The sequence below is a fragment of the Pleurodeles waltl genome, chromosome 8, assembly GCF_031143425.1.
Source record: "Pleurodeles waltl isolate 20211129_DDA chromosome 8, aPleWal1.hap1.20221129, whole genome shotgun sequence".
Lineage (NCBI taxonomy): Eukaryota > Metazoa > Chordata > Amphibia > Caudata > Salamandridae > Pleurodeles > Pleurodeles waltl.
Window position 1 is genome coordinate 1309517283 of NC_090447.1, and position 27689 is coordinate 1309544971.

General features: G+C 48.3%; 1 protein-coding gene across 4 annotated transcripts in view; it reads right to left on the reverse strand.

Annotated features, from left to right (window-relative positions):
- Nucleotides 1-27689, reverse strand: part of PARP4 (poly(ADP-ribose) polymerase family member 4) — a 1744976-nt gene that overhangs the window by 1039089 nt on the left and 678198 nt on the right. For all 4 annotated transcript variants that reach the window (XM_069202293.1, XM_069202292.1, XM_069202291.1 and 1 more), the window contains exon 23: nt 7741-7808. In XM_069202293.1, coding sequence (XP_069058394.1) covers nt 7741-7808 — 68 coding nt within the window. The remainder of the gene's footprint in view (nt 1-7740; nt 7809-27689) is intronic.

The window sequence follows — 27689 nt, forward strand, 5'->3', positions numbered from 1 at the left end:
CAATGGAACCTCGCAGATGAGATTTTACTCATTAAGCGAGTAGGCGGTATAGGTCATTTAGAGAGAACTTAAACAGGAGACACTGTGATTGTAAATTTACGTAGGCCCATGATAGCGGGAGATATTTTGTCACAAGTAGGGGTGGGCATGATACAAACTGATTCCATGCTGATTCTGCCGCTGGGATTTTTCTACAGGCATCCACAATCAGTTTGTATTGAGTAATAGAGAGAATGAGTTTACACCCCAATCCCGGAAGCAGACAACCGATTCCCCTGCTCCCACTGGTAAACCGTTTCTCTGTTTTAAGTGACCTGGATGTCAACAACTGACTTTGCTAAGAGGGAATCTGTGGGTGCCACAGCAAGCTAGACAATGATGCGGGGGCGCATGATTCTCCTACACCTTTTCAAAAATGTCTTACAGAAAATCCTAATTTACACATATGATTCTCTTACACCCTCTCAACCCTGTTCTATGGAAAATCCAAGTACGTTAGTACCCAATATGATGAGCCAGGGCCAAGCCTGTTTTATAGAAAACGTTAATGTTTTAGCATCTAACATGGTTGGCCAGGGTTTGTCTTTTTTATCTTGGAACGTTGCAGGGATTCGGGGCAAGTTAAAGGATGAAAGAGACTGTCCCCTATCGGAAATTATGACATGTTTTGTTGTCACGAAACATGGGCTCTTGACAACGTAGCTCTGAATGGATTTAAGGTATATTACTCCAATGCCACCCCAGTGGCTACTGGAAGAGGAAAGGGGGGTTCAGTGTTTTTTTTACTATCAAATTCTGTTGGGACACTAAAGGTTAAAGTTATTGAGTCAAGGCCCTGATTCCAAATTTTAAAACTTAATTTACCCACCCAGTCCAGTATTCTCCTAATTAATTTGTATTTCATTGTTTTTACCTCATATCCTGTTGATATTAAAGAAGAGTATGGTGGAAGGATTGCTTCACCAAAGGAAATGTTCTGTCTGTTATTAGGGTGGGTGATTTTAATTTCGCTAAATATCAACTGAATGGGGGATGAAACTGCTGGGTTAAGGACACCCAGCATACAGGTATTAGTCACTTCATACATACAGGGTATGGGGAATCCCTCAATCATCTGATTATATCTTTGAATGTAATGTTTTCCTTGGAAGTCCAGGGGCACAATAAGCAAAATGTACCCACCCTTCGAGGTAGAAGGAGGGGTTCAATGATAGATTTTGTATTACTCTGCAGAGATCTTGCCCAGCTGCTTTCATGTTTTGAGGTTCTTACTTTTCCAAATAGTGACCACTATCCTATTGCCCTATTTATTTTCTTCAAATTGTTAATAGCACACCTGGGCAGAAAATGGCGCCAGTCTCCTATTCTGTGAGTACGGGTTGTCGGCTCCGGTGGGGGGCTACTGACCCTAAAAAAATCTTGGGAAATGTGATTTCTAAAAATATTAGAGAAGTTCTGGGTTGCCTCTCTGCCTTAGATGGCCCTGTGCATATCTTAAAAAAATTTGGAGGCAAAAAAAAAAACCCTGAAGGAATGTTTGGCTCACTCTTGGTTTTCCCATGAGTGCACAGTTGCACTCCGGGCACTTATAGTGGCCACAAATACTATCCCAGATTACATTGAAAGTTTTAGATTAGCAAGAACTAAATATAAGCAAGCTCTTAAGCAGAGAAAAGCTGAAATTAGAACAAAAGCATGGGGGGGATCTATGTAAAGCCGCAGAGCTAAAACATTCTAGGCTGTTCTGGAGCATAGTAAATTGTCCATTCTGTGTACAAAGTCAAATCCAGTGAGATTATATGTCATATTCCTGAACAGGACTGGGTTAGGCATTATACTGCAATACTCAAACCAGAAAATAAGGGACATGGGGCAGTAAAGGTAGTTAGACAGTAGTGTGAAGAAAGTTGGGAGGGCAGATTCTGTGGATTTAGCCTCAGTTTCAGTCTCAGTCTTAGCCTCAGTTTCAAATGTCTCTGGTATGGTAAGGCACCTGGCCCTGATGGGGTTCCAGTTGATTTGTTTAAAACTAATACAGAACTCACAAATGTTTTGAGGGCTGCAGTTAAGGAAGGTTTGATTTCTTCTTGGAAATAATCAGTTATTGTCCCTACCTTTAAGGAAGGTGATCGTAACCTACCCTTGTGCTACTGCCCAATCTTGCTGACAGACTCATCAATGAAGATCTTGGTCTGGGTTATTCTCTGGAAATTAGAGTCTTGGGCTGAAGAAAATTTCTGTTTTTAGTCCCATGCAATAAAGTTTTCGTCCTGGATTAGGGACAACAGAACAGGTATTAAATCTCACAATCATCATGGATAAATATGTGATGGCTAAGCGCAGTGTTCTGCATTTGGCCTTTATGCATCTTTCCTGCACATTTTATATGGTTGCTAGGGCAGTTTTGTGAGACATGATGGAACGTGCAGGTATAGACACAAAGTTATTTCACTGTATACGGCGGCTCCATCAGGGCTCTACTACTAGAGTGCTCTACCCCTGAGTGTAGATTGCACAGCCCCAATCAGGGTAGCTGGGGGCTTTAGGCAGGGGTGCATTCTAGCTCCCTTTCTTTTTTATTTTATATAAATGCCCTAGATAAAGCATTAATTGGGTGTACTGAACATGTTCCAAAGATAGGTAACCAGCTAGTGCCAGTGTTATTGTACGCAGATGATGTGTCCTATTGGCGCGTACAGCTATTGGCCTGCAAAAACTCTTGGAAGGGTCTAATAATTTTATGATTAAACTTAAACTTAAGGTCAATCATCAAAAGTCCTTTGTAATATCTTACGGCCCCCATAAAGAAAAAGCACAAGGGTTTTAACCTGGGGGGAGACCCATTGTCAAAACTCAAATATTTAATTATTTATGCATTTTATTTGACTTAAATGGGAAATGGGACAAGTTAATATCCCGAGGGGCCAATAAATGAGGGTAGCGGGAGACCATATATTTAGATTCTCAAAAAGTCTAAGGCAAAAGCCGGTGCGAACCTAGTCCAGCTGTATAAGAGTAAGTGTTTAACGGCAGGAACTTACAGAGCTGGAGTGTGAGGCTATTCAGAGGCAAGGACACTCCAAATTGCTGAAAATAGCTTTTTCTGTTCAGGCTATTGGCCACTTCTAGAGCTACTGCTAGTTTTATTACTCATACTGAACTGGGAGTAGGTTACATCATGACTGTATTAAGATGGTGTCCTTACTCTTATGGGTTAAAATATGGAGCACCCCTCAAGCCACCTTTTGTAGACGAGTTTTGGCTGATTGCCTGAGTCTAGACAATAGGACATCAATCCCCTAGCTAACATAAATAAAAACAGGCTTTTAACAAATTGGGTTGTGGGCACCTTTTAGAAAACCCTGAACAATTTACCGCAAATTGCAAGGCAAAATTAATGGAGTTATATCAGTCGAATAGCGAGGGGTCAGGGTTGGTGAGCATGCTACATATGTCATTGGTAATAATATACATGTAAATAAGTACATCTGCCTTAGAGCCAAACCTGACATGGATAATTAAACCAGAATATAGATCCTACATCACTTGATTAGGGCTGCATTTAGTCCACCATCTATTTGCCTTCCCTGTGGCCAGGGTGTGGCATATATTATTACCATTCTGCCCTGGTAACAGAACAATCCATCTCACATTTGATGTTGTTCTGCCCACTGTATGTTTGTCCAAGACAGAGATTTTTGGGCCAATTCTTTTGAGCAAAGATTTCTCTTCATACAAAGAAAGGCTATTCCATTTGCACTTCCATTTGCAGTGTCTACTGACTATTGAAAATTGTGTAGGAGTGTTACATTGTGTACTAACTGCTTTATCCATAAGAAGAAACTATGCACTTTAAAAATAACTTAAGGATGCTAAGCAGTGGATTTGTTGTGAGATCTTGATTTTAGATTTTTACTTCTATGTTTGAAATGTTTTAAATGACACTGCTGGAAATTTTAATTAAGACTGGCAAATAGAATTAGAATCGTTTTTAGCTATTTATGTATTAGATGAATGTTTTATTTTTGACACAATTTTGTGATTTTACTTTTATGGTCAATGAATTATTTGACCAAATAAAGAGACTGAATGACTGGCCTTAGATGGGTAAATAAGTCACAATTCAAGCCTTTACATTGATAGATGAAACAAAATCAAGTTCCTTATCAGCAGTGTAATTCTCACCCACCTCTGATGTCTGAGCTCATGCCTCTGCATTTTATGCTGACAAGTATTCATTTAAAATAGGGCATGTGAAATGAAAGGTACCATGTAGGAAGTTGGCTCTGTATGTACTATTTCAAAGTAAGAAATAGCATACACAGAGTCCAAGGGTTCCCCTTAGAGGTAAGATAGTGGCAAAAAGAGATAATTCTAATGCTCTATTTTGTAGTAGTGTGGTCGAGCAGTAGGCTTATCAGAGGGTCGTGTTAAGCATTTGTTGTACACACACAGGCAATAAATGAGGAACACACACTCAGAGACAATTCCAGGCCAATAGGTTTTTGTATAGAAAAATATATTTTCTTAGTTTATTTTAAGAACCACAGGTTCAAGATTTACAAACAATACTTTAAATGAAAGGTACTTCACTTAGGAACTTTAGGAACTTTGAATTAGCAAAATAGCATATACAGTTTTCACACAAATGGCATATAGCTATTTTAAAACTAGACACAGTGCAATTTTCAACAGTTCCTGGGGGAGGTAAGTGTTTGTTAGTTTTCGCAGGTAAGTAAACCACCTACGGGATTCAAAATTGGGTCCAAGGTAGCCCACCGTTGGGGGTTCAGGGCAACCCCAAAGTTACCACACCAGCAGCTCAGGGCCGGTCAGGTGCAGAGGTCAAAGTGGTGCCCAAAACGCATTGGCTTCAATGGAGAAGGGGGTGCCCCGGTTCCAGTCTGCCAGCAGGTAAGTACCCGCGTCTTCGGAGGGCAGACCAGGGGGGTTTTGTAGGGCACCGGGGGGGACACAAGTCAGCACAAAAAGTACACCCTCAGTGGCACGGGGCGGCCGGGTACAGTGGGCAAACAAGCGTCGGGTTCGCAATAGGTTTCAATTGGAGACCAAGGGGTCTCTTCAGCGATGCAGGCAGGCAAGGGGGGGGGGGGGGGGCTCCTCGGGGTAGCCACCACCTGGGCAAGGGAGAGGGCCACCTGGGGGTCGCTCCTGCACTGGAGGTCGGATCCTTCAGGTCCTGGGGGCTGCGGGTGCAGTGTCTTTACCAGGCGTCGGGTCTTTGAAGCAGGCAGTCGCGGTCAGGGGGAGCCTCGGGATTCCCTCTGCAGGCGTCGCTGTGGGGGCTCAGGGGGGTCAACTCTGGCTAATCACGGTCTCATAGTCGCTGGGGAGTCCTCCCTGTGATGTTTGTTCTCCACAAGTCGAGCCGGGGTGCAAAGTCTCACGCTTCCGGCGGGAAACGTGTGTTGTTTCAAGGTTGCTTCTTTGTTGCAAAGTTGCAGTCTTTGTGGAACAGAGCCGCTGTCCTCTGGAGTGCTTGGTCCTTCTAGATGCAGGGTAGTCCTCTGAGGCTTCAGAGGTCGCTGGACCCTGTGGAACGCGTCGCTGGAGCAGTGTCTTTAGAAGTGGGGAGACAGGCCGGTAGAGCTGGGGCCAAAGTAGTTGGTGTCTCCGTCTTCTTTGCAGGGTTTTTCAGCTCAGCAGTCCTTCTTTGTCTTAGGTTGCAGGAATCTATCTTGCTGTGTTCTGGGAGCCCCTAAATACTGGATTTAGGGGTGTGTTTAGGTCTGGGGGTTAGTAGCCAATGGCTACTAGCCCTGAGGATGGCTACACCCTCTTTGTGCCTCCTCCCTGAGGGGAGGGGGGGCACATTCCTATCCCTATTGGGGGAATCCTCCATCTGCAAGATGGAGGATTTCTAAAAGTCAGAGTCACCTCAGCTCAGGACACCTTAGGGGCTGTCCTGACTGGCCAGTGACTCCTCCTTGTTTTTCTCATTATCTCCTCCGGCCTTGCTGCCAAAAGGGGGGCAGTGGCCGGAGGGGGCGGGCAACTCCACTAGCTGGAGTGCCCTGGGGTGCTGTAACAAAGGGGGTGAGCCTTTGAGGCTCACCGCCAGGTGTTACAGGTCCTGCAGGGGGAGGGGAGAAGCACCTCCACCCAGTACAGGCTTTGTTACTAGCCACAGAGTGACCAAGGCACTCTCCCCATGTGGCCAGCAACATGTCTGGTGTGTGGCAGGCTGCTAAAACTAGTCAGCCTACACTGGTAGTCGGTTAAGGTTTCAGGGGGCACCTCTAAGGTGCCCTCTGGGGTGTATGTTACAATAAAATGTACACTGGCATCAGTGTGCAATTATTGTGTTGAGAAGTTTGATACCAAACTTCACACTTTTCAGATTAGCCATTATGGTGCTGTGGAGTTCGTGCATGACAGACTCCCAGACCATATACTCTTATGGCTACCCTGCACTTACAATGTCTAAGGTTTTGCTTAGACACTGTAGGGGCATAGTGCTCATACACTTATGCCCTCACCTATGGTATAGTGCACCCTGCCTTAGGGCTGTAAGGCCTGCTAGAGGGGTGACTTATCTATACCTGTAGGCAGTGTGAGGTTGGCATGGCACCCTGAGGGGTTTTTATCCCCACTAGCTCACACAAGCTGGCAAGCAGTGTGAGGGGTCCCCAGGGTGGCATAAGACATGCTGCAGCCCTTAGAGACCGTCCCTGGCATCAGGGCCCTTTGTACCAGAGGTACCAGTTACAAGGGACTTACCTGGATGCCAGGGTGTGCCAATTGTGGAAACAAAGGTACAGGTTAGGGAAAGAACACTGGTTCTGGGGCCTGGTTAGCAGGCTTCAGCACACTTTCAAATCATAACTTGGCATCAGCAAAGGCAAAAAGTCAGAGGGTAACCATGCCAAGGAGGCATTTCCTTACATACCATAATTAAAATCTAAACATCTCACACCTGTTATGAGGGACAACTTAAGCTTTCTGAAACAATGTAGGACAAGAAGATGAAAGTCAACATAAAACACATTTGTACAACAACATTTTAGCAGAAGCTACAGCCTATGGCACTATTCTGACGATTTAAACAAAAAAATCCTGAAAGGCGTACACCTTCTGGCAAAGGTGGAATTCCTGTATTTACCCCATCACTTGCTGGGAATCCAATAGAATGAAAAATCTTTACGCTCTTACACTGACGTTCCTTGTAACTACTGTCACATATTTTGTTTGAATTCAGCTGCTAAGCGCAAAATTATAAGTTCAGTGATTAAACAGGGTGGTAATACTGGGTATGTATGTTATTATCACTACCTAGTAGTATTACCACTGCATTTACAGGCAGTTACAAATTTGAGGCCTGGAACGTGGAAATACAAGCACATCCCAGAATATCTGGGCAAGTTACCTTAGGGTTTTCCTAAATTGCAGGAACGTTTCTGCTCATAAATTGAGAAGAAGCAGGGTTGATGTTAGGAGTTAAAATTAAGATAAGTAACATTTTAAATCGGGCTGGGTGGCAATTCCACATAAATGTATATAATTATTGATCAGAATGTGGGCTTAAGTCTTTGAATTTAACAAATCTCTCATCAAAGACTCTGCAATGAAGATAAAGTGAAATACACGATTCCAAATATATATCTCTAAGGCAGTAAGAGCATATAATGCATGTATTCTAACATAATCTGTAATAGAAACTTCTTGTATTAGTAACTTCTTGTATGAAAGACAATATTACATTTTTAAATGAAAACTTACTTTAATAAACTTTTCCAGCAACTCCAAATCTGACTGTCTTCTGCTGTATGTGCAAAACTCTTCATAACCTGTGCACACACATGGAGAAGTGACACAAACGATTGATGGCATCTACATTTCAAACATTAATGCTAGAGTTTGACAACTTCATCATACAAAACATTAACAAAAATGTCAAAGGTGCACAGTTGCACGAAAGCAAGCGCCTTTCCAAGGAAAATGTTTGGTATTGCATGCACGCATGTTTTGCCAGTCTCAACACAAATGCTATTGAACTCAAAAAGCTGCAGCTCATTATTATGACATCAAACATGATTAAAAAATACATAGGTGACTGCCACACAGGACATGAACATAATTTAACACTACACAGGCTACTGATTCATACGTAACTATCTGAGTGAAATGAAACAATTTATTTGACTACCACACAACGCAGTATCATCATCATAGTGGCTCAAATCCTTATGACTAAATTACACCCTTAACATTCGACCTCCATATTACAACCTCATGAAGCCATTCAATAAAGCTTCCATAGGTGCCACTTCTGACAGTCATGGTTTTCTCATGGTCATGTACTCTCACACTCACTTCGCTATTATTTTGAGATAGTTTTTGTGAGATGTATGTGTGCACTAGTTAAGGACCACAACTCATTGGTTGAGAACTACTAAATCTGCTCCACTGACACTGAGCACATTTGTTTGCGCATTTCTTGTAACTGAGACAAGTGATCATCACCTTCTATTGTATTTGCCTCAAAGACCAATAAATAAAGGAACTTTCTTATAAGGGGGAGACAGGGGATGTGTTCTACTAGCCACAACATTACTCTAGTAGGCACAAACCATGCATTTTCCAGGTATCCTACTTCATGTGGTGGGTGTATCATTGGGACCATACTGTGGCGGAGCTCTCATTATTCTAATGAGACTACTGGATTTGAGTGGCAGAATCGCCTGCGGTGTGGGAGACAGAGGTGGTCATTCTGACCCTGGCGGTCTTTGACCGCCAGGGCGGAGGACCGCGGGAGCACCGCCGACAGGCCGGCGGTGCTCCAATGGGGATTCCGACCGCGGCGGTAAAGCCGCGGTCGGACCGGCACCACTGGCGGGCTCCCGCCAGTGTACCGCCGCCCCATTGAATCCTCCACGGCGGCGCAGCTTGCTGCACCGCCGCGGGGATTCCGACCCCCCCTACCGCCATCCAGATCCCGGCGGTCGGACCGCCGGGATCCGGATGGCGGTAGGGGGGGTCGCGGGGCCCCTGGGGGCGCCTGCAGTGCCCATGCCACTGGCATGGGCATTGCAGGGGCCCCCGTAAGAGGGCCCCTACATGTATTTCACTGTCTGCTGCGCAGACAGTGAAATACGCGACGGGTGCAACTGCACCCGTCGCACAGCTTCCACTCCGCCGGCTCGATTCCGAGCCGGCTTCATCGTGGAAGCCTCTTTCCCGCTGGGCTGGCGGTCGGTCTGAAGGCGACCGCCCGCCAGCCCAGCGGGAAAGTCAGAATGACCGCCGCGGTCTTTCCACCGCGGAACAGTAATCTGACGGCGGGACTTTGGCGGGCGGCCTCCGCCGCCCGCCAAGGTCAGAATGAGGGCCAGAGTCTTAACCCACTACAGGTGACACCTGTCGCCCTAATCCGGGTTTTGATCCGGCTTACTAGCAGTGCCTCATCTCTAACCAAGAGCAGGAATGATTGGGCAGCCGACCGCATAACACAATTGACTCCTCAGGGAAATCGTGGTCACTCAGATCTTATCCGTTTCTTTCAGTTACATTAGTCTCTCATATACAAGGACAAGCAGAGGCAGTATATGTTTCAATAAGGTTTTAATGAAGCAACTGCATCTTAGATATTAAAGCATGTACTGCAATCACCAGAACGATAAAGCTTGACAGGATTGAAATCGTGACAAGGTGAGTAAAGCATAGAAATAATGCTACCATACTGTCACTAGAGTCAATAGACTAAGTCCTACCTAGGCTATATTAGAGCACAGCATGGTAAGCTCTAGTTCTGACCTTCAGGTTCCCCTGGGAAGACATCATCCCCCATACCTGAGCAAAGGCCTGAAGTCTGCATAAGCAGCTGTAGTGCACAGTTCAGCAATCAGCTTACAGTTGTGGTCATCTGGCTGGAATCTCCCTCTAACATGTATGGGACAGTGAAGTGTTTTTATAATAAAACAGTTGATGTTCTGAGAAACTGTCCCTAAGTAAGGATGTGTATGTTTCTATGAATACCAGAGATAAAGCATTACCTCGTTTTACCGGCAACCAATCTTACTTCAGCATTGAGAGAAGCACAGAGTGAACAAGAATGTCTTGTTTAAGAACGTAGTGCTGGCCTAGGCAAAGAACAGCTAGATAGAGAGAAATAAACAAGACCACAAATGTGGCTATTGCTAAAATAATAAATGAAGCTGAATAAAATATATCTAGGTTAAAGTGCACAGCGGCAGGACTTGTGTGCTAAAATAACGTGCATAGAGCTATAACTAAAATGGCTACACAACAATACTAATGCCAAAACGAAACAGCACATGCACTAGGAGCTGTTCTGAGACCACCAAATGCATAAAACAATCATTTCCAAAGGTCAGGATCAGACGTTAGAAGTGTAGATGAGCCACATGAGTCATGCCCACTTCTACAGGCTGTCGTGCAGCGCACGGCGCAAGCCGAACATTCGGCTCGGGCTGCGGCACGCACTCAGTCTCAGTCTCCTCTGCACTATCCGAGGCCCCAAATTGGTCATGGGGCCTCGTTTCATTTTAGCGCAGCGCGCCTGCACACCCACATACCTTTCCCCACTCCCTTGTTATTGTTGTCCTTCTTTCCTGTCGCCCTCGTTTGTTCTTCCCTTGATGTTTTTTCCTTTTTCCCATTTCCCCTCTCTCTTCCCAGCATGCTTTGGTTCCCTACTCACTATGGTCCCTTGTCCATTACTTTCTATGTATCTTTCCCTATCCAATATGGTGTTCTTTCACTTCCTGCTGGTCGCTTCCTGTTTTATGGGTATTTAAGGGCTGTGATTCTTGTTCTCCTTGTGCAGCAACACTTTCTGTTTGCATGGTGTCTTCGCTCCGTCTCCCTTGTGTCAGATACTGGTCACGCTTCGTTCCATGTTTTTTCCTATTCATTTTTGGTCTTGTATCCTACGTATTGATTTTGCTTTTGTTCCAGAAATTTCCTTTTTTTGAGTTTTTTTTTCCCTCTTTAGGGATTTTTTTCCCTCTGGCACTACTTCTGAAGGACACGGACTGCCCTTGGCGTTCCTATCGCCTGCAGCACCGTGGCTACCAGAAGGAGACGCCCCTACCTGGGCCAGGGCAGGACGTTCAAGAACAAGAACCTCTTCACTCATTCAGTGGACTCCACAAGCACCACGTAAGTCGTGACATAGGCTGTTTTACATGCTGTTCTTGCACTCATTCACCCCAAATTTGCCATAGCTAATTTAACTCTCATCATCAACACTTTCATTCTGTGTTATGAAATTTAATTGATTGAATCTCAATAAATTCTCTTTTAACTCATCCATTATATTTTCACTCTTAACTACACCATTACTCAACTGTTTTCATCACCGGCATTATTGGAAAAAGGGATAATACCTGTTTAACCTAGGGTAATCATTATTAATACGTAAACAATCCACTGCTATGTCTCTGTAGAACCTCAGACATAGTAAGTGACCAGAGAAGACATTTCAAATACATGTCCTGGACACTGGTCACTACGAGTTCCCCAGCTGCATGAAGGCTTCACTGAAGATAGAGATGTTTGGTATCAAACATCTCGTACTGGTGAACCCACACTGATGCCAGTGTTGGATTTACCAAAACATACACCTTAGAAGTGCCTCCTGAAAAACTACCAATTACTAGTAGTAGGAAGCTGACTCTGTATATACTATTTCACAACAAAAAGGAGCAGAGGGCCATTAAAGTTCCAGCATACATGCCCCCACCTAACTATAACTAAAGGTAAGTATGCTGTTCCTACAAAAAAATAAAAGCACTGTGGCAAGTCAGAACCCCACATGGGGGTAGCCCCTTTCAGGAGCAAGGGCCCTCACACACCCCAAGGATGTCTTGCTTCATCATTAGGCAAGCTCCACGGTGGGACGGCTCTGCAATGCCCAACGGGGCCCAATGGGGAGCTCTTTGCCGGGGATATTTTTTATGGTTGCCGATGTGAATGATGAGGTGCAGTAGAGGTGTGGTGTTATGAGAGTGAGTAGATTTGTGCAGGAAAGGTAAATGACTTACAATGTCTAAGAATGGACTTAGACACTGTAAGGGCACATTGCTTACGCAGCTATGCCCTCGCCCATGGTATAGTGCACCCTGCTTTAGGACTGTAAGGCCTGCTAGAGGGGTGACTTACCTATGCCATAGGCAGTGTGTGGGAGGCATGGAACCCAGGGGTGGGTGTCATGTCGACTTTACCTTTTGCCCTCCACCAGCACACACAAGCTGCAATGGCAGTGTGATTGTGTTTTGTGAGGGGTCTCTAAGGGTGGCATAATACATGCTGCAGCCCTCAGGGACTCTACATGGTCACAGAGCCATTGGTACCTTTTAAAAGGGACTTAGCTGTGTGCCAGGGGTGTGCCAATTTTGGAAGCAATGGTACAATTTAGGGAAAGAACACAGGTGCTGGAGCCGCGTTAGCAGGATCTCAGCCCACACTCAGTCAAGTTAGAATCAGATATCAGGCAAAAAGTGGCGAGGTGGCCATGCCAAAAAGGGCACTTTCCAACACAGCCCCCTTCCAAATGAAAGAGGATGAGACTAACCATTCCCAAGAGAGTCTTCATTGTCTAAGTGGAAAAACAGGGAAAGTCCATATGAACTGGTGGGGGCAGTACCACGTCTGTCTTCCACTGTAAAGTCCATTCCCAGTAGGGATATTGACCACCTCAAAAGTTTTGGGTTCTCTCCTTTCTCTGCATAAGCCACCTGAGAGGCCTGTGGTCAGTTTGAACAATGAAATGAGTGCCAAACAAGTATGGTCTAATCATTTGTCTGGGACAGGACTGCTCCTATCCCATGTTCAGAGGCATCTGTCTGCCCAATGAACTGCTTAGAGTAGTCTAGAGCTTTGAGAATTGATGCTGAGCACATTGCCTCCTTTAGAGTGTCAAAGGCATTTTGACAACTACCATCCATTACTTTTCTTGGGCATTTTTTCGGAGGTAAGGTCTGTGAGGCGGGTCACAAAGGATCCATACCCCTTCATAAACCTCCAGTAGTACCCAGTCAAGCCAAGGAATGCCCTGACCAGAGTGTGCGTGGTAGGAGCCTCCCAGTCCAGAACTGGCTAGATTGTGGGCTGTAAGAGTTGCACTTGACCTCCACCAACAAGGTAGCCCAAGTATACAACAGTGCCCTGCTCTATCTGGCATTTGGATGCACTGATAGTGAGGCCTGCAGATTGCACAGCCTGCAAAACCTTCCCAAGGTGGACCAGGTGGTCCTGTGAGGTGGAGCTAAAGACAACAATCACATCTAGATATGTTGCACTAGAGGTCTCCAAGCCAGCAAGAACATGATTCACCAACCTCTCGAAGGTGCCCGGGGTATTCTTTAAACTAAAGGGCATAACAGTGAACTGATAATGTCCATCAGGTGTGAAGAATGCTGTATTTTCTTTTGCTCCTGGTGCCATGTGAATTTGCAAGTACTCTGCAGTCAAGTCAAAGGTACTGAGAAACTTTGCTGCACCTAGATTGTCGATCAGCTCATCAGCCTTGGGTATGGGGTGAGCATCTTTCTTGGTGTCATAGCTGAGATTTCTGTAGTCCACACAAAACCTAATTTCTTTCTTTCCACCCAGGGGATGAGGCTTGGGGATTAAGACCACTGGGCTAGCCCAGGGGCTGTCAGAGGGTTCAATAGCCCCTAAATCCAGCATCTTGTTGACTTCAACTTTGATGCTCTCCTTAACTTGATCAGACTGTAGATAGATCTTAGATTTGACAGTCAAGCTGTCTCCAGTTTCCACCTTATGCGTACACCAATTTGTCTGTCCAGGATTTAATGAGAAGAGCTCTGCATACTGCTGAAGGATTTACATGCAGTCACCCTGCTCTTGGGCAGAGAGGGTGTCTGTGTAGACAACTCCATCAACTGACTTATCTTTAGGGTTGTGAGAAGGGAGGTCAGGGAGAGGTTCAATTTCTGCTTCCTGATCCTCATCAGTAGTCAGCAGCATAGTTACATCAGCCCGGTCACCAAAAACCTTGAGGCAGTTCACATGGATCACCCTTCTGGGGGTCCTACTAGTACCCAGGGCTACCATGTAGGTGACCTCACTTTTCTTCTCAAAGTTTGGGTAAGGGCCACTCCATCTGTCTTGATGTGCCATGGAAGGCACAGGCTCCAGAACTCACACTTTCTGCCTTGGTGTAAACTTCACCAGTGCAGCCTTTTGGTCAATCCATTGCTTCTGGAGCTGTTGGCAGGCCTCAAGGTTTTTGGATGCTTTCTCCGTGTACTCTGCCATCCTATAACACAGGCCTAGTACACAGTCCACCACATCTTGTTTAGGTTTGTGGAGAGGTCTCTCCCAACTCTCCTTCACAAGAGCAAGTGATCCCTGTGGGACAATGCCACTGTTGGCATGGTCACTGCCCACTTTTTACCTAGTGTTGATGCCAGCTTTGATTGGAAGTGTGATGGGACCCTTCTAACCAGGCCACAACACCTGTCTTCTTTCCCTAAAACGGTACCTTTGTTTCCACAATTGGCACAGCCCTGGCACACAGTTAAGTCCCTTGTAAAAAGTACCCCAGGTACCAAGGGACCTGTGGCCAGGGAAGGTCCCTAAGGGCTGCAGCATGTATTATGCCACCCTCAGGGACCCCTCACTCAGTATATGCACACTGCTTTGCAGCTTGCGTGTGGTAGTGGGGACTAAAGACGAAGTCGGCATGGCACTTCCCTCAGAGTGCCATGCCCCCAAACCACTGCCTGTGGCACAGGTAAGTCATCCATCTAGCAGGCCTTACAGTCCTAACACAGGGTGCACTATATCACAGACGAGGGCATAGATGCATGAGCACTATGCCCCTACAGTGTCTAAGTCAATCCTTAGACATTGTAAGTGCAGGGTAGCCATACAAAGTATACGGTCTGGGAATCTGTCATTACGAACTCCACAGCACCATAATGGCTACACTGAATACTGGGAAGTTTGGTATCAAACTTCTCAGCACAATAAACACACACTGATGCCAGTGTGGGATTTATTGAAGAATGCACACAGAGGGCATCTTAGAGATGCCCCCTGTATGTTAGCCCAACTGCTAGTGCAAGGCTGACCAGTCTGTGCCACTGCCAGACGAGTTTCCAACCACATGGGGTTTGTGTACTCTGTGGCCAGAAACAAAGCCTGTCCTGGGTGGAGGTGCTTCACACCTCCACCTGCAGGAACTGTAACAACTGGTGGTGAGCTTCAAAGGCTCAAGCCTGGTGTTACTGCGTCCCAGGGCACTCCAGCTAGTGGAGATGCCCACCCCCCAGACGAGCCCCCACTTTTGGCGGCAAGTCCGAAGGGATAATGAGAAAAACAAGGACCCCTAAGGTGACCAGAGCTGAAGTGATCCCCTCCTTGAGAAATCCTTCATCTTGCTTTGGAGGATTAGGACCAATAGTGATAGAGATGTGCCCCCTTCCCAGAGGGAGTAAGCACAAGGAGAGTGTAGCCACCCTCAGGGACAGTAGCCATTGGCTACTGCCCTCTGACCCTAACACACCCATAAATGTAGTATTTAGGGGCAACTCTGAACTCATCTCTTCAGATTTCCTGATGACCTCAAGAAAGAAGAAGGACTGCTGTCCTGAAAATCCCATAGAGAAGAGGAGACACCAACTGACCCGGCCCCAGCCCTACCAGCCCGTCTCCTGTTTCGAAAAGCTGCAAGAAAAGAAGCAACGCGTTCTGCAGGACCAACAACCCCTGAAAAGCCTCCAGAGGGCTGTCTGTATCACCAAGAACCAAGAAACTCTCATGGACAGCGGATCTGCCCAAAGAAAAGACCAAGAAACCAACTTTAAAGGGACTTTCACCTCACTCCAGAAGCGTGAGTCCAACTACTCTGTGCACACTATATCTTATTTTGAAATGGTATATAGAGAGCCAGCTTCCTACAATCCCCTAACAGGATGGCAAAACAGAAAACCCTACTCCCTTCTGAGGTACATCTCTGTGGGCGAAAGCAGACATGGCAATAGGACATCCCACCTCTTTTTTCCAGGGAGTCCCATGATCAGACCTTTCAAGATCTTGTTGAATTTTTCAACAAGTCCATTTGTTTGTGGGTGATAGAGCATGGTGAATCTGTAAGTCACCCCACACTCATTCCACATTTGTTTCAGTTAAGCTGACATGAAGTTGGCACCTCTGCCAGATACCACCTCCTTAGGAAACCCTACCCTGGTAAAGATACCAATTAGGGCCTCTGCTACTGGAGGGGCTCTAGTAGACCTAATGGGAATTGCTTCAGGATTCCTGGTAGCATGATCCACTACTACCAGCATATATTGGTTTCCTGAGGCTGCGGGTGGTTCAAATGGACCCACTATGTCCACACCATTCCTTTCAAAGGGAACCCTGACCACTGGTAGTGGAATTAGGGGGAACTTTAGGTGGCCATCCTGCCTTACCACTGGCTTGGCAGGTGACACAGGGACTGCAAAACTCCTTCACCTTTTGTGCCATGCTGGGTCAGTAGAAATGGTTGACTAGCCTATTCAAAGTTTTGGTCTGGCCCAGATAGGGGGATTTCATGGACTAAGGTGAGGATGAACTCCCTGAACTGCTGAGGCACTACCACTCCCCTAGTGGCACCAGGTTTGGGGTTTCTGGCCTCAGTGTACAGGAGTCCCTCCTCCCAATAGACCCTGTGGGAGCCACTGACATCTCCCTTTTCCTGTGCTGCCACGGGCCTTCAAGAGTGGGAATGGTCCTCTGTACCAGGCACAGCCTGTTCCTAGAGGGTCCCCCTGGACCCAAGAGCTCAACCTGGCAAGACCCCCAGAGGACTCCCTGCCTACCCAAGGACCAAGTACTCCCGAGGACAGTGGTCCTGTCCACAAAGAAACCTCCACTAGATGGAGCGCCCTGAGGCAGCAAAACAAAAGGCATCTCTAAGATGCCATCTGTGTGCCTTTCTCAATAAATCCAACACTGGCATCAGTGTGGATTTATTGTGCTGAGAAGTTTGATACCAAACTTCCCAGTCTTCAGTCAAGCCATCATGGAGCAGTGGTGTTTGTAATGACAAACTCCCAGCCCATGTACTAAATATGGCCATACTGCACTTACAATGTCTAAGAATGCACTTGGACACTGTAGGGGTACATTGCTCATGCAGCTATGCCCTCACCTGTGGTATACTGCACCCTGCCTTAGGACTGTAAGGCCTGCTAGAGGGGTGGCTTACCTATTCCACAACCAATGTGTGGGAGGCATTTCACCCAGGGTTGGGTGTCAGGTCAACTTTACCTTTTTCTCCCCACCAGCACACACATGCTGCAATGGCACTGTGCATGTGTTTGATGAGGGGTCCCTTAGGGTGGTATAATATATGCTGCAACCCTCAGGGTCTCTCCTTGGTCACAGAGACCTTGGTTCCATTGTTACCTTTTACAAAGGATTAGCACTGTGCCAGGGCTGTGCCAATAGTGGAAGCAATGGTACACTTTAGGGAAAGAACATAGGTGCTGGGGCTGGGTTAGCAGGATCCCAGCACACACTCAGTCAATTTAGCATCAGATGGCAGGCAAAAAGTGGGGGGTGACCATGTCAAAAGTGGCATTTTCCTACACTAGTGTGTTAACTGACCGGTCCTGACCAGTTTATCCACCTTAGCCACATTTCTGACCCCCTAAGGTGAGAGCCAGCGCTCTTGGAGGCCACAGACAAAAGCCTGCACATGATGGGGGTACTGACTCCTAGTCCAGGCAGGATGGACATTTCAGGGTGAGAAGTTTCAAAGGCCTACCGGCCTTTGTAATGTGACCAAGGTCCCTCCAAATGGCGGAGGTGACCAACCCCCCTGTCCTGACCCCACTTTTCTTGGCGGCAAGACAGGAGGGAATATGAATTAGATTAGGAGACATGCCCACCTCATGCCAGTCCCACCCCTAAGGTGGACAAGCTAAAGTAGACAACACTTTTTAAATTCCTCCATCTCATTTTGGATGGAATTAGACTTCTAGGGTCAGGGTTATGCCCATTAGCTAACGGAGTGGCCAGAGAGAGGGTGTAGTCACCCTAAAGGTGAGCAACCCTTTGACTGCCACCAGACACTCCCTGTAATGCCCCTAAATTGAGTATGCAGGTGGCACCCCTGAACCTAAGAACTCAGATTCCTGCTGATGTGAGGACGAAGGACACTCCAGGGACGTAAAAGGCAACAACTGAAGATCTATGATGGTCTCGGCGCCAACCTGCCTGTGGACTTCAAAAAGTGCAAGAAAGACTCATCCTCCAGCTGCTGGACCTTCCAAAGTCCGGGAAGATTGCCAGCTTTCACCCCAGCACCTGAAGAGGCTCTGGACTGCCAAAAACACCGCCAGACAGCACCACTGCACCTGCCAGCCCATGTTGAAGTGGGCCAACGGTTGCAACCTAGATCCCAACCTCTCCAGAAGCAAAGTCCATAGTGGGTTTCCCCACTGTGATCTTCACACCGATGCCTGCAGCCTCTTTGTGCATGCCTCCCCAACCGCAACCGCCTTCAGTAACTCTGGTGGTCCACTGCACCTCTGTATCCGGATGTCCTGGACCAAGAAGAAGAGGACCACTGGTGTCACCGCATCTCCCAGTTTCATTAGACTTAAGCCCACTTGTTGGTTCACCTGGACTAGTCCCCCAGTCCACACCGGCAGCCTGTTCTGTGCGTCCCACTCTACCACCATCGGTGATGGACACTCGGCGGTCCAAGAACCCCATCGCAAGACATGAGCCCACTCTGTGGCTCACCCAAATAGGGCACCCAATCCTAACCTGCAGCTTCTTTTCACAGGGACCGATCCCCACTGGAACGCACTGGGCATCTAAAATTGATTTGCACTCTGCCCACATCCGTCCCTGTGCCCCTGAGGGTGTACTGTGGGTTCTGCCTTGGACCTTGCCCTCTACTCACCTTAACCCAGAAGACTGGCCTTGTAAGTTGCTGTACTCTACCTGTTTGCTGACTTTGTTTTCCTCCTATAGGTTAACACTGAAGAACTCAAAAATTGCACCATGTGTCCATTCTTGCAAGTGAGAAGTATTTATGCTTGAAAACGTGCTTACCTTGTAAGGAAGTTCTTGGTTTCAAAGTATGTATAAAAAGAAGTGTTATTTTACTAAACTGGTCTTGGATTCATTCTTTGAGTGTGTGGCTCAATTATTGCCTCTGTAAGTATAACAAATGCTTAGCACTACGCTCTGATAAGCCTAACTGCTTGCCCACACTACCACACAAATAGATCATTAGTACTATCAACTTTTGCCTCTGCAAATCAATTGGCAACACACTGGACTCTCTGCACGGTGTACTTCTTTTTAATGCACCATATAGAGAGCCAGCTTCCTACATTAGTGGAAAGCACCAGTTCGACAGGATCAGTGGAAAGGCTGGGCAGCTTAGATGACAATGCCTGCAACTCACTCAAGCTGTGGGCATAGGCAATGACCACAATAAAGGCTGTTTTCAAAGTGAGAATCATGAGAGGGCAATTGTGGAGTAACTTGAAAGGAGAGCACATCAGAAACATCAAATTCAGATCCCACTGGAGCATAATGATTGGAGATGGAGATGGAGGAAAATATGTGTGAGACCTTAGAGGAACCTATTTACAATTGGAGACTTAAACAAAGAAGGGCGATGAGGCAACCTTAAATAGGCAGAAATAGCAGATAAAGGACATTAGAGAGTGCCAATAGCAGAGCCCTGCTGGTCTACAGAAAGGATAAACAGCACAACCTCAGAAATAGGGACAGAAAGGGGGTCAACCGGCTTGCCTGTGCACTATGCCAAACATTTCTCCCGACAGGAAAAACCATTTTGATGGAGGGACGCCTGACTGCCAAGATTACTCTAAAGATTTCGGGAGGAAGGTCAAAGGCGGTCCACTGTCACTGCTCAATCTACACGCAAGAGGGTGGAGAGTAGACAAGTTTGGGTGCAGGACGCTCCCCTGCTGCTGCAACAGGATAGCCTCATAAATGGGCAGTCTGATCGGAAGATTGATGGCCATGCTCAGTAGCTCAGAATACCAGACTCTCTATGCCCAGTACATAGCCACAAGGATTACTTGGGTCCAGTCGTTCATGATCTTCTTGAGGACACTGAGCAGCAGTGGTATGGGTGGAAAGGAGTACAGGAGGCCTGAGTTCCACTCAAGACAAAAATGTCTCCGGCAATTGCTGTCTTGGAAACTCCAATGCGCCATAATGCTGACACTGCATGTTCTCTGTGGAGGTGAACAGATATAACCAAGGCTCACCCCACTGCTGAAAGAGACCTTGCTCCACCTCCGGATGGGGTTGCTTTTCTTGATTGGCTAAGCATTGCCAGCTGAGTTTGTCCGCTCTGACATTCAGAAAGCTTGCCTGCTGCATGTCTAGAGGCGCAGAGCCTCATGACAAAGGGTCCACAACCCCACCTGCCCTGCTTGTTGCAGTATGACGTGGCAGTGGTGTTGTCCGTGAACACCTGCACTACCTTTCCCTTGAGAGAGGGAAGAAATGCTTTTGATGACAGCCAGATCGCACAGAGTTCCAACAAGTTAATGTGGAGGGCAGGCTCTGCCAGAGACCAGATGCCTCTGATCTCTACGTCTCCCAGGTGGCCACCACATCAAAGAAGTGATGCATCTGTCACTACTGTCAGATCTGGTTGGGTGAGAGAGAGGGATCTGCCGCTGATCCAAATGCGGTTCGTTAACCACCACGGCAGATCTTGTATAGTACCCTCTGAGATCTGGACAAAGTTGTAGGCATTTCCCTGATGTTGCACTCACTGCAGAGCCCACATATGCCATCTGACATATCACTAGCAGAATGAAGGATTCCATGAGGCCCAGCAGCCTCAGAGTCATTACCACCAAAATCCAGGCTAGAGACTGAAACATCAGTATTATGGTCTGAATATCCTGGACTCGCCGCTTGGGAGGATAAGCCAGAAACTACACTGCGTTCAGAAAAGCTCAGAAGAAAGGGAATGTCTGAGAGGCAGTCACATTAGACTTTGACACATTTATAGAGAACCCCAGTGAATGGAGCAGGTCTACCATAGTCCGAAGGTGGGAGACGACAGCCTGGGGCGAGCCCACCTTCAACAGCCAGTCATTGAGATAGGGGAAGACCAAAACCCTGATCAGATGAGCTGCGACCACTGCCATCACCATGGTGAACTCCAGAGGGGCACTGATAGGGCCAAAGGGGAGCACGGTGAGCTTAAAATGCTTAGTGACCTACAGTGAACCGCAAATAACAGCTGTGGGCAGGCAGAACGGGAATATGGAGATAATCGTCCTGCAAGCCCAACGCTACCATCCAGTCTCCTGGGTCTAGGGCAGATAGAACATGAGCCAGAGTGAGCATTTTGAACTTCCCCTTCTTGAGGAAGAGATTGAGGGATCGAAGGTCTAGGATAGGGCGGAGGCCCTTGTCTTTTTGGGTACCAGAAAGTAGCAGGAACAGCAACCATGACCTACTTCTGGCACATGAATCTTGTCTATGGCTCCCTTGGCCAAGAGAGCCATTACTTCCTCTTGGAGAAATGACAAGTGATCCTTTGTCATCTGGTCATCGCATGGTGGCAAGGATGAAGGAGTAGTCCCAAAGGGGAGGAAGTACCCCCACTACACTATCTGCAAACCCCACCTGTCTGATGTGATGGATTGTAAGCAGGACAGGTGTTGGTGAATCCTGCCTCCGACTCATCTCTGCTGGGGGAAAAGTCAGAACAGGAAGGTCTGGAGGCAGCTGCGACTGGAGGGGTGTGTGGCAGGGTTTTTTCTGGAGGGGCAGTGCACTGGCCAGACTGCTGGATCTCTCACCCACAGGGTCAGTGGATCACACACACCTGGCCACGCAGAGTCTGGCCAGCATGTGCGGCACGGTGGCTGGTCTGGAACAGACCCTGTTAGGAGCGCCTTCCGTAGCAATAAAAGGGGCGAAAGGCTGACAGAGAGGGGCGAGGGGCCACCACGAGCCCAAGAACCTGTTCAAAGCACAAGAATCCTTGAAGAGCTTGAGCGCTGATTCTGCCTTGTCTCCGAAGAGACGGGTGCCATCAAAGGTCATGTCCATCAGATTGGCTTAGACATCCCCTGAAAAGCCAGACATCTGCAACCATGCCTGGCACCTCAGGGCCACTGTCCACAAAACCGCTCTGCTCAGTGAGTCAGTCGTGTCCTGTCCACATCGGATTGTGAACTTTGCAGCCTCTCCCCTATCAGCAACTGCTCGAAAGTGTACAGCGTGGGCCTCCTCCAGGACCTGGGCAGAACTTGTGCAATTGTATCCCACAGCGAGCTGGGAATAACGGGCCAAAAAGCATGTGGTGTTCACGGACTACAATGCATAGCTGGTGGAAAAAAACATTTTCTTCACAAGCGTGCCCAGCCTTTTGGATTCCCTACCTAGGGAAGGGGAAGGGAATGTGCCCTGGGGAGTGAAGCTTGGATAACCAAGCTCTCAGGGGTGTTTTGCATCAGAAAGCTTGGGTCCCCCAGAACGGGGCGATGGTAGTGACAATTGTCCTGTTCACAAGAACCCTTTTCTGGGTTTGAACCGGGTACCTAGTAGGACACCTGTAAGGGCTTCATTGAACGGGAGCAGGGATTGAATCTCCAGGCTCCATGTTACTCCTGACTGCTACTGAAGAAAGTTCAAGGTCTAGGACCTCAGCTGCCCTTCACACCACCAATGAATATGAAGCTCCCTCCTCCAGAGCAACGGTAGGAGGAGAAAGTATTCTGGTATCTGGATAAGTATCCAGTCCACTAGCCTCACCCAAGTCTGTATGCCAGTTCAAATGGTCTTTGAGCTGGCATTCTAAACGGTCCAGCGACGGCTCCCATTCTTCTCCATAACCTAGGCCGTAGGAAAGGGGCTCAGGATCTGGCATAGGAGGCAAGGTTCTTAGCAGCATTGGAGTCGGTGTTGTATGACGCCCACTCGGCTTTGTGTCGGAGTCGGCAATAAGAATGGGGATAATGCCACTTGGGGGCACAGGCCGTGCTGGGAGGAACGGTGTCTGAGCTGGCGTCGGGGTGGCACGTCCGGCACCAGTCTTGATTCAGGCATGGATCCAGGGGTGCCCCTCTGTGGTGAGGCTGAAGCCAGCGGAGCAGAACCCAAGGGGGCCCCTTCTGACTTTGCAGGGCCCAAAGGCAAACCGATGGTGTGGGACTGCCCATAAATAAGGTACATGGCCTCATAAAACTCCTTGAGTTGGATAGTGGTCATTCTGGCTCCTGGAAACTCGGGGGAGGGAGGGCGCGGAGTAGGCCCATATGCGGGCTCCACAGGGGGAGGTCTAGAAGTACGATGCTCCCTCATCTCGTCGGTCAACAAGCAAGGATAAGTCAAAGAGCGCTTCAACTTCTTCTTATGCTTCGACTTACCTGTTTCGTCCTGAGTACTTGGATTAGGGGGGACTCCGCAACCAATTCCAGGCCTTCCTCTTGACCGACATCTTGACTTCTGAGTAGCCAAGTGTTGGGCCACCATCCGCTTTAAGGACCACTCCCTCAAAGCCTTCAAATGCATGGCCCGACTCTCAGAGCACGATTTCAGATTGTGGTCGCACTCCAGGCACCAAAGACACACGGGTGCAGAAACGTCAAAATCATTGCCCGATGACAGGAACTGCAGGGCTTGAACTCGGTGTTCCGTGATTACATCCTTGATGCACTAGGAGTTGAAACAACTCAAAAAAGCTTCAGAAAAAGTTGAAAAAAAGCCAGTCAGAAATTGACTGAGGAATAGCTCCCCCCGACGTAAGCATGCCAAGGTGGAACCTATATATGATCCACTACATCATTTCCAGCGCAGATGCAGATAGACGCAAAGCAAGCAATACCACCTCACAGCGCACAGGGGTACTGCTCAAGAAAAGTATCCAGATCCTGACTGACGCCTTGGGGTAATTCTAAGTTAAGAAATCTGCAACTAGAAGTCTCTATCAGATGCACAGGGCAGCCATTGTCTTTCCTGCTGACCCAATATCCCATACCTACTTCCCAGCCTCTTCCAATAGGGTGCGTGAGGCTTGGACACACAATCCTGTGCTACGACTGTCATAAGATAATACCTACAGGCTCACTATCTCTCATGGGAATCTTGTAGTACCATAGGTAGCAATAGCTGACAAGAACAGGACGATGCCATTAAAGAGTGTCCTTCCCGGAAGGGGCATGGCCAGATGCCAATGGCGGAAGAAGTCTCTCTGTGAGGCTCACACCTGTAATCCCCCACCCCGTTAAATCCTGATACTCAGAGTGCCCCAGTCCCACCAGTGCACATTTGGGGCCCCTGTAACAGTTGGGGGGTGAACCATGCAAGCGGTGGCCAGGGATCGGCCCGACTCGGCGAGACGATAGGGGCCGCGAGGGGCACAAGATGGCAGCCGAGACCACTGAGGCCGAGATAGTGACCCCCACTGCGGGCAACACAGCCTGAGAAGGTGCGCCCTCCGTGGACCATTGGTGAGAGCGCGTGGGGCGTGACGGAGGGCTGAAGACAGCCTGAGCTGGTGAGGGGCCCAACAGAGACTGCGGAGTGCAAGGAGCTAGGACGAGCCTTGCACGTCTCAGCAGAGACAGTGAACGGAGGAGCGAGGCGGGGAGCAGGCCCTGGGGACGGCAGAGTCCCTGAGATCCAACGACCGATCCTCTGGGAGGGAGGCCAGGCTCCGGGTCGGCACAGGGCGCCAGAGGGGGCAGAGAAGAGAGGTGGTCTCTGGCCTCGGCCCTGGACGTCGCACGGCGGGCCGCCCCAGAAGTGAAGGTGGACAGACCGTAGAGGTTCGGAAGCTGCATATCAGGGGAGCCCTCAGCACGTGCGGTGATAGGAGTGCTGCCCAGCTGTGCCAGAGCAGTGAGTACAGCGGGGAGCCCAGGGAGGAGACCGGGGCCTGGGAGTGGAGGCCGCTGGGTTCCTACCAATATACTGCCCAGGAGAAGGAGATTTGCGCAGAGAGGTGAGCCCATAGTCTTCTACAGTGGCAGAACACGGAGGCAATCCGCGGAAGGGAGACAGCTACACTTGAGGTGCCCCCACAATGGGAGAGATCCCAATACAGTAGAAACTTCAACACCAAAAATGAAAGGGGCCCACTACCGCTGCAACATCACGAGCCTCCCGTGGCACAGTTGCGGGAGGGCTGCGGTGGGCAAGGTGACGTGGAGCCCCCGCCACACCTAGGAAGGTTGACTCTGCAAACCACAAGATAAGTGATGAGGCGACCAGGAAACCTCTGAGAGCTGGAGAGCCTGGAGAATCGCTAACGGAGAGGGGGTTCATTGCATCAGTCCATTAGTCTTCCCGGGAGGACCAATTAGGGCTCCACTGTCGTAGAGAATAGCAACAGTTCCCAGAAATGGGAAAAGTTGGCAGCAAGAAGGATACAGAAGTGAAAGACGGTGCTGCCACAGATGCCATGACGGGACGGCGGGGAGCCAAAAGCACCCACCCTATAGAGGGGGCTGGGGACCCCACCCTTCAGGACATACTACAAGCCATACCAGCCTCTCGTGAAGCTTTGCAAGGGAAAATCGATGCCCTGGACACCGACTGAACTATACTTGGGGACGACCACCGTCGCTTGGCCAAAAAAGAGTCTACAACAAAAAAACAAGTCAAAGAGCTCCTGCCACAGGTTAGTAACACAACCAAGACCAAGAGCCGGATAGAGAAGTAAATTTGTGACCTGGAAATACGAGCAGAGGACGCAGAAAATCGTTACCAGCAATACAATATCCGTGTGATTGGCTTACCAGAATGCACTGAAAAGAATAACATGGTGGAGTTTCTGGAGCGTTGGGCTAAAGAGGAAGTGGTGGGGGATGGACTCTCAGCCTTTTTTGTGTTCAAGAGGGCGCAGAGGGTCCCAGTGCATCCCCAACCTCCAGGGGCCCTGCCGAGGCCGGCTATAGCCTGACTGCTGTACTATAGGGACAGGGACTATTTGCTGAGCCAAGGCAGGAGGAACCGTGACTGCACAATAGACAATCATACGATCCATATCTTTACAGGCTTTTCACGGGAAGTACAGAAACCACTTTTCGAGATGCTAAACAGAAACTGCAGCAACTAGGGATACAGTATGGAATGATGCTCCCTGCAAAACTTAGAGTGGTGGCCAGGGGGGGCACACAGTTCTTTACCACATCGGATGAGGTGTGACGGTGGATAGACTCTCAGGCGTCACCAGAGGAGAGCCATCAAACGGAGGACCCGCAACCATGGCGCCAATGAGAGCCCAGCATACCAGGAACCACAAGTTAACGATTCCTTCCAACAAAGAGGTGCAAAAAGAACGCCAGAAGGCAATGGAAGCAGTGGCATCTCTAAGCGGATCAGACCCCGGCTCCCACAGGGTGGTGGGCGAGGAGCTGGAACATTCAGAATCGGATCAAGACCCAGATGCGCAGCGTGCATCAGTTGGGTTGGGACTGGAGGTGACTCCAGGAACATCAGACCGCATCATCTGACTCGCTCAGCTCTGGACTTACATGTGGGTTCCTGTGCCGGCACTAGACAGCCACAAAGAATCATCTGGAAGCCATTCTCTCCTCCGGAGCAGCTGACAGCACAACGGGAGATGGCGGAACCTGCAGGAGGGTGGCCAAGGACAAAAACACTCTCATGCTCATCAGATGTTAGAGACGGGCAACATGGCATACTCCTCTTAAAGAACTTGAGGACCGCCCCCAGATTCGATAGATTACTTGATGTAATTGTTTAGGTTTGGATGAGAGACGAAAACCCTTTTGTCCCAGGGAAGGGGAGTTGGGTTAGGTTTACAGGGCAATGTGAGTCACAGAGATTGGTAGCTCTGGATCTAAAGAGGGGGCACAGTTGTAGTTGTCTATGGAAATGGGATGGGCACAGAAATGGCTGTGGACAAGACAGTGGAATGGCTACATTAGACTCATATAAATTCCTATCATGGAATGTCCGGGGCATGCACATGATGGTCAAAAGGTATAAGTGTTTTTCATACTTACAGAGGAGAGGGATCCAGGTTGCAGTGCTCCAGGAAACACACTTAACACAAGCAGAGGGGAAAGCTATACAGAAACGATGGAGGGGCCAAGTATACTACACCACTCACTGCTTTTGCCAGAGAGACCCTGTTATGGATACAGGCGTGTATTGCTACATGCACTACGTGCAAGGTAAACAGCAGTGCACTGTAAGGGCAATGAAATATACAATGGACCATTGGCCTTTGCTTCCATTTTACATTGGCTCACGACCCAGTCCGGTTCTGTGCGGGAAGCACTGTTGTGCAGGCTGCAGGGTGTGGTGTTTTTCTGCTCAACTTCGCTCCATCTGCCTGGTACCCAGGGCGCTATTTACATTCCACAAGCTATCAGTTAGGACAGTGGGATGAGCCTGTACTCAAGGAGGAATGCAAGCTTCACCTTGGAGCCCTCTTCTGGGAACCTGGCCTGTTCCGAGGAGACGTCTCTAAGGGTGAACTAGGTACCACTGATTGCACAATTTGTAAAGGAGGGGGTCTTTTTGTCGAAAAGACACCTGGGCGTTAGTAAATACTATAAAGGTCAGAAGCCCTTATGAACTAGCTCAGGAACTCTCTTCTGGGTTGGATGCAATGCCAGGAGGACTGATTATCCCGAACGAGACTCCCTGCGGAAATTGATTTGAATTCCCCAGCTTGGTGTACGGTCGAGGGA